The 7,608-nt window shown below is 43.8% G+C and overlaps 1 protein-coding gene across 1 annotated transcript; it reads left to right on the forward strand.

Moving 5' to 3' along the window:
• The first annotated feature begins 441 nt into the window (after positions 1-441).
• Positions 442-6,286, forward strand: LOC125519672 (protein S-acyltransferase 8-like). The gene is made up of 5 exons (XM_048684406.1): positions 442-757; positions 1,041-1,226; positions 1,332-1,625; positions 2,645-2,878; positions 5,419-6,286. Exons 1-5 carry the CDS (start codon positions 698-700, stop codon positions 5,935-5,937), a joined length of 1,293 nt encoding a protein of 430 aa, XP_048540363.1. The 5' UTR covers positions 442-697; the 3' UTR covers positions 5,938-6,286.
• The last annotated feature ends 1,322 nt before the right edge of the window (positions 6,287-7,608 follow it).

A 7,608-nucleotide genomic window follows, 5' to 3' on the forward strand; every position in this document is an offset into this window, starting at 1 on the left:
ATTTGCACGATTAAAAGAGGGAAGGATCTTAAAATAGCAGCATTTCAATGATATGCTAGTCCTTTAGGAAACTATGAAATTGAAAACTACTCCCTCCGTTTCTAAATATGGAGCAAGTCTTTCTAGAGATTCCAAGTGGCTACATACGGAGCAAAATGAGTGAATCCAATCATACGGAACAAATTAAACAATTGTCACAAAAAAGGAACAAATTAAACAACATATGAGATGCACACACTAAATCCAATCATATTATTTTCTTGTAAAATTCCCAAGAAATTCTCAAGTTTTTCTTGTTGTTGTCCCACGCACTCATGAGGCTGTCGTTTCGGTGAAGCCCGGGGGGCCATCTGCAAAAGGAGCGCCCTCCCCTCCCTCGTCTTCAGTTCCGTTCCGTCTGCCAGCTCGTGTCGCCCAATTTTCTACTCTGCTCCCCCAAATTCTATTCTGAGAAAGGAAAAAGGCGGCCGTTTTACACCTCACCAGCCACCCCCACGCACAAAGGCGACGCAAGCAAGCAGCTTTCCTCGCCTCATCTCCCTCTCCCAGTTCCTCGCTCGCGCACCAACTCTTTCAAAATCCCCCCTTTCTCGCGTGCCTGCGTCGATTCCGTCCGTCGTGCTCGCCGCCGGCTCGGGGCGCGCCTGGATGAGGCGGCCCCGCTGACCGGAGCCGAATCCGCCGCGCGCCGCCGCCCATGGCGCAGCCGCAGCCGCAGCCGCAGCAGCGGGTCTACCAAGCTTGGAAAGGGAATAATGTAAAGATCCTGCCCGTCCCCCTCGCTCCGGCCTCTGCTTCCGGCCCGTGAACTGGGAGTCTTGGTCTGATGATTTCTGCCCGTTTCTTTCTCGGGGAATTCCACTCCTCGCTTTTTATTTCGGCGGTTTTATTTAGTGCCTGTATGTGTTTTACTGTCCCTGACACTTCCGGGCAGCGTGAACAGTAGAGAGCTTAGTGTGATTTGATTCGCCGCCGTGCGCTGAAGATGTGAAATTTTCTTGCAATGCGCGGGCGTGACGTGGTTGGTTGGCTGTCTGCAGAGGTTCTTCCTCGGAGGGAGATTGATATTCGGACCCGATGCCAAGTCACTGCTCGTCTCGGTTGCGCTCATCGTGGTGCCGGTTCTCGTCTTCTGCGCCTTCATCGCGCCGCACCTTCTCCACCGGTTCTCCGGCTACAACGCAGGATACGCGATTCCTGCGGTGGCAGTCGGGTTCACGATCTACGTGAGTTCATTGCAGCGATTCCTGCAGGCAGTCATCAGTTAATCAGCGAGCATTTGGGGCACCCATCTAAGCATGGCATGTTGGCCTTTGTTTTGTACACTGTAGGTGCTTCTGTTGCTGCTGATCACCTCGGCTCAGGATCCTGGTATTGTGCCTCGCGCATCGCATCCACCGGAGGAAGACTTTGCGTATGGCAATCCGTTGGCCGGGGAAACACCGGGCAGGCTGCAGTTTCCCCGTATAAAGGAGGTGATGGTTAATGGGATGCTTGTGAAGATAAAGTATTGCGACACCTGCATGATTTACCGGCCTCCTCGGTGCTCTCACTGTTCGATATGCAACAACTGTGTGGAGCGATTCGATCATCATTGCCCCTGGGTTGGACAATGCATTGGTCAGGTACACCATCTTCCTCACACTGAACTCTGTACTTAAAGAAACTCAAAAAGATCTTGAACCATTTACTTCCAGATGGATATGCCTTGAGCCAGAGGGAGGGAGATATTATTTCATATGGGCTTAATCAGATAGGGTACTGGGATTGGGCTATCGACAAACCCATTTGATAAAGTGAACACAACATGACATGATTAGCATGATTCATGGTGCCTAGTTACTCTAGAGCACTATATTCTGATTAATTGAGGCAAAGATGTATTGTTCTCCTCTGTTGAAGTGTGTGCCCTCCTTAGAATTGCCGTGCCTTATCAGTTGTGTGGAATTGCTTTGCTAATGTGATTTTGCTCAACTTGCCCGGTATCTTTTCTTACCTGTTCTTAATTAGTTAAGCATGAAACCATTCTTCATCACCGTAATTGATACCACTTGAGGGACACGTTTCTGTTTGAACTTTTATAAGGCACAATGTAAATCCATAATTTGTACTTTAGTTCGGTCGCCTGATTAGGTTCATATTTGTGGGATGACCATTTTTCCATAACAGATAAGCAAATGTACCAGGTTACAGTCTAAGTACAATTTATCTTAGGATATTCCCTAATTTTCCTTTAAAAAGGTTACAAACTACTCCCTCTGTAAACTAATATAAGTACACTTTATATTAGTTTACAGAGGGAGTACCATAGAAACCAGTTAAAGAATCAGCTGGCCTGCAAGTAGATAAAGCAACTGAAAAGCCACAAAAGTAGTAAATCTCGCTACAATCATGGAGGATTACACTGATGGTAGTGTCCTCTATCTTCCACTGTCCGCACTACATTTTAGAAGCCACGCATTTGGGTGTTGTATAGGTCATGCACATGCAAGGAAGTATTGCTTTGCTAGGTGAAAAATGCATATGAAACTAAGAGATACTCAGAACCTTGTTTTTGTTGTAAATGTTACGAAATTTTGATTCAGTTTGTATATTACCACTTTTGTCTCCTGATATTTTATTCTTTCACTTTTACATTGTGCAGCGCAATTACCGATACTTTTTCCTATTTGTTTCGTCCTCGACTCTTCTTTGCATTTATGTCTTTGCCATGTCGGCACTACACATCAAGTTTCTCATGGACGGAGACTATCCTACAGTATGGAAGGCTTTCAAACACTCTCCAGCTTGCTTGGTGCTTATGATATATTGTTTCATTGCTCTATGGTTTGTTGGCGGGCTCACTGGATTCCATTCGTATCTCATTAGCACTAACCAGGTTAGTTTGCTAACACGAAATTACTCTTTGTTAGTAATTTGCTTTCAACCATGAATGCAACATTTTTTTGCTTGTTTACCAGTACTCCTTAAATAATTTCTTTTCATTTATATATATTTGTTTTCAACCATGAGTACATTGAATCTGTTATATATTAAAAATACATGATGGTCTAACCAGAAAAGATAGACAGGCTGGAAAATCTCACGAAAAAGCAAATCTCTAGCAGTTAATTTAGTGGATCTTCTTTTAATCAACGAAGTATAACCATTAGATCTTTGTAACTGCACCTAAATCCAATGACTGGGTGACCCATATTATGACAGATGTACCAACTCAAACACAACATGTTTTGATATATTACATAACCTTCATATTTTGTATCTTCCGTATTTATCTCTCCAGTCATCCGATATGCACGCTTGCACATATCATAATATGTTTTCTTTAGTCTTAGCAAAATTAATTCCTTCCCCTTTAGCTGTTCCTATGCATATGCACCTACACATAATCCGACACGTTTTGTTTTTAATAGTCACACAATCACACGCTATTTATCGCTTTATTAGGGTGCACGACTCAAAGACAACCTCATCAATTCCTACCTAAGTATGACCAAAGTGAACATGAACATCCAGGAAATAAAGGCACAAGCCTGATTCATGTGTGCCTTGACTAATCCAACCAACTTGCACATCATATATTCGTATGTAAAACTTCTAAGAAATCCATATGCCTCATCCACGTACGTACGATGAGACCTTTATTCTGTGTACAGTATGAAGTATAAGAAGAGATCATGGCCAAAGTCCAAACTCCAACTACATGCAGAGGATCTGCACATGATGTAGCCTGTGCAAGTGCAGTTGCAGTCACCATTGATGTGGCGCCTAAATCTATCTGCCACAGTTGAATTTCTCCTCCATTGCAAATTTGCTATGATGATAATCATGCATGGCCCTAATTGTGTGAATTCTAACTCTTCAGCCAATTCCAGTATGGCAATTGTAAATATCAAGTTTGTTAGCAAGAGGAAAAATGAAATTAGGTTGGTTGGTCTAGAAACTTGATGCATAATTACGATTTTCATAATATTAGTTATAACACGCAATTTACATCAAATCAAGCAAGTGAAACGGGAAGAATATAAGTGTCTCCCATCACATTTAGTTTGACCTACGATGAATTTTAAAGTTTGGTTGGCGCAAGCGGCAGAGGAAAAGATTTGCTTGCGTACCCGGAAACGTGAAACAGGAGAGCATTCGGGAAAGTGTCTGTCCGCAAAGAGACTAAGGGATTTTTTTATTTATAGCGCTTAATACGAGGTGAGAAAATTGCATGCCAAGCAGTCCTATAGTAGCAAAAATAATCACAAATCGCATATAGAGGAGGCAATTTAATTGGACGAGCAGGTGTTCTCCATCATGCGTAATTGGTCATGTGATGAACTTTAAAGATTGGTTGGCACAAGTGGTGGTGGAAAGTTTGGTCGGCACATGCAAAGACGTGAAATGGTGGAGCATTCTAGGAAAAACGGTCTCTGTCAGCCAAGAGAAGGGGAGGATATTCTATTTAAAAAATATGTAGCTCTATACTAGATGAAAGGAATATTGCACGCTAAGCACCATATAAGAAAAAGTAAGTTTCAGAAACGCCAAGTACAAAATGTACTGGCAGAGAAAGACAAACCACAACATGTACACAAATTAAAACCGTGGGCAGCCATGGTTTGTGCCATCGATTTGATGACTGAAGATCGATGCAACAAAAATCGAAGGGTATGCGACTATCACTAAAGGAAAAATATACTTTTTGTCACAAAAGCTTGGCATCAATCCTAGGATGTCATTCCTGATGAGCAGAGGATACACCCACCTCCACTTATCACTCAAAAGACATTTGGTTGTCCAGTGATAGCAAATTAGCTATGCATACACAATAGAAAAGTGTACTATGATATCTTTATCTAGTTGACATTTTTCTCGGAGTTGAAGCAACACACTTTTACATGGCTACATAAAACAATATGGATAGCTCGATTCATTTACAGCCTAACACGGATTGTATATTTAGATCTCAGTCAGTAATACGGAAAATTGTGCAATTCAACTATGTTAGCTGTTAGAGTTTTTTTTTTCCGGGGAAGATAAGAGTTTATCTACCAAGTCCTATGAATTATGCAAAATAGCTACCAATTCATCTGCCTATCTGTTTGTGTACAGTTGATCGAGAACTGATAAAGTCAAAACTTGCAATGCTAGTGCAATATCAGGAAAGAATTTAAAAATGCTGTAGCATGGTTGTTCCTAGCAAGTGTATCTACTATCTAGTGAGAAAAATCAATTATTATCATCAGGCCACACTTTAGTCTTTACCAGCAGGTCTGGATGAAGCTGTATGGTGGAAAGGAACAAAATTACAGTTGTGTGTCCTCAACTACTAGTAGATTGACCTAATGTCGTATGCTCAAGGCCTCTTCTGCACGTAGAACTTGTTGAAGTTACAGTGCATGACTCTGATATGATGTTTTGCTTTTCCAGACGACATACGAGAATTTTCGGTACAGAGCAGACAGCAGGCCCAACGTCTATGACCGAGGATGTCTGAATAACTTCCTAGAAGTCCTGTGCAGCAAGGGGAAGCCTTCTAAGCACAGGTTCCGAGCCTATGTTCAAGAGGAGGTACGCGCTCCAGTAGTTAACTTCGGTAGGCAGATGGAGGAGGAACCGGCTGGCGGCCCTCGCGCAAAGGTAGAAGACGATCTTGAGATTGGCAGCGATCTCCTGAAGATCTCTCGGCGGCGCAACTATGAGGACGTTGACGTCGAAATGGGGAACCAGGACGACGGTGAGACGGAAGGCACCGGCGGCCCCAAACTGGCGGCGGGTTCGGGGTCGCAGATTCCTGCGGTCGGGAGCGAGGTGCGGGTGCGGCACTCGAGCTGGGACCGGAGAAGTGGGAACTGGGACATGTCGTCGGACATGATTGGAAGGAGCGCATCGGATGTGCTTGGAAGAAGCGCTTCCCTCACCGAGGCTGGGCCGCGGTCTCAAAGATAACTCACTAGTAGCTGAAAATGTGTGAATTCTTCTGAACTTTGTGTTGGCGGGCTGGGTTCTGCGATTGTTTACTGACGGTGACACACCGGGAGAAGGGAGAGGAACGATGACCGTGACCCGTTTTGACTTTTGACTGCCATGTTTTGGTATCTTGGATCGTGTTTTATGTATGGACAGTTGTTGTGGTCGAAGGGCTTAGTGGTAATGTCGGTCTTTTTTGCGCCGGTGTTGTCGTCTGACAGTGTTCGATGCCATTCTTTGTGTAAATTACTGATGCGGGATACTCATCCACCTGTAATTCCTCACCGGCTCTTCCTTGGAAATGTCTCTAGTTTAGCTTGCATCTCAACTTAATAAGTTCTTGTCGCGCCTTTCCCGTTCCATTCTTCTGATGAACAAGGAGATATCAAATTTAGTTTGCGTGTTGACATCATCTATTTGTTTGCAAGCAGACGTAAAACTCTTTGTGTTCTTCCGGAATTGACCGTTCGAACTTCGAAGGTTAACAGTTGCTTTGTTTTGAGTGGAACTGCATTGAGCATCTTTTTTGTTGGTTTCTTGGGTTCTCTGACTGCTGCAAAGGGCGGACTTGAACCGGAGGACCGGAGCACGGTGAAGCCGGCCTGATAGTGACAAACCAGAAGACATCAGGATCCCAGGTCCATTTTTCGGACCAGAGACCGGGAAGAGGAAGATGCTTTTGGCTTTTGCAGCTTCAAACTTAAGAGCTTTGCGTGCAACTCATAAGACATGGGAAAGTCAGTCCTACTAATCATTTGTACTACTACATAGACATCGAAAATGACTGCCACGATCCCAGATATTTTTTTATCCAAGTCTACTCGACCAGGGGTCGTCGGATGGTAAGTCTACTGCTTTGTTTGATCGTGGACCAAAACTGGCGATCCGTTTGCGGCAGTTCTGACTGAACCTGACCGGTGTCTGTGCGCTGGTACGCTCCAAGAGCCTACTGAAATTGAATGGCTGCGCGACCACCTTTATACTGTTTGGTCAATGAAAATGAAATGCTTGCGCCTATCCGTTTGTGTTTGTTCTTTTGCATCGCTTCCCTTCAATTCCTTCTTCTTTGCCTTGCCGTGTCAGCTCAATGAAGTGGTCCATATGCTGATTCAGCAAGCCAAGCGTTGAGTTGTTTTTTTTCAAAAAGGTGGTTATCTCCCCTTTGCATCAGAGTTATGCATACGGCCATCTTATTAATAAACAAAAGGTCCAACAGAATCTCCAGTCTAAAAAAAAATGAAAAAATCCTCACAAAGAGCAATAACACATAAAAATAGGATAGCCACAACCGGCAGGCAAAAATAGACAGGAAACTAAACACCTATCCTATTGCATGACCGCCATTCAAACCGGTTGAAAATAGTCCGTGCTACCCTCTCTCACCGGATAGACCCAGTAACCATACGCTCCCTGGCATCCGTCGGAGTGAGTAGCGACTACATACGGAGCAGTGCAGTGGCCCGAAAAATAACCTGCAAGAAATGAGTATGTGTTGTTCTTTAAAAACCAAATCATTCCTGCAGTTTCATATTGCCCATAATAAAGCATATACTCCTGCTCGAATATATCTCGCCGTTTCTGACTCTATTGCATCTAGCCACGTCACAAATAACGTGTGGATGATATTCGGAGGAGTAATGTTAAATGCTA

The sequence above is a fragment of the Triticum urartu genome, chromosome 1 (genome assembly GCF_003073215.2).
Source record: "Triticum urartu cultivar G1812 chromosome 1, Tu2.1, whole genome shotgun sequence".
NCBI lineage: Eukaryota > Viridiplantae > Streptophyta > Magnoliopsida > Poales > Poaceae > Triticum > Triticum urartu.

Bases quoted from the DNA above. Each gene is read 5' to 3' on its own strand.
- LOC125519672 (XM_048684406.1), top strand. From the start codon at position 698: ATGGCGCAGCCGCAGCCGCAGCCGCAGCAGCGGGTCTACCAAGCTTGG. The intron at 758-1,040 runs GTAAAGATCCTG...GGCTGTCTGCAG, and splicing joins AAGCTTGGAAAGGGAATAAT to AGGTTCTTCCTCGGAGGGAG. The intron at 2,879-5,418 runs GTTAGTTTGCTA...TTGCTTTTCCAG, and splicing joins ATCTCATTAGCACTAACCAG to ACGACATACGAGAATTTTCG.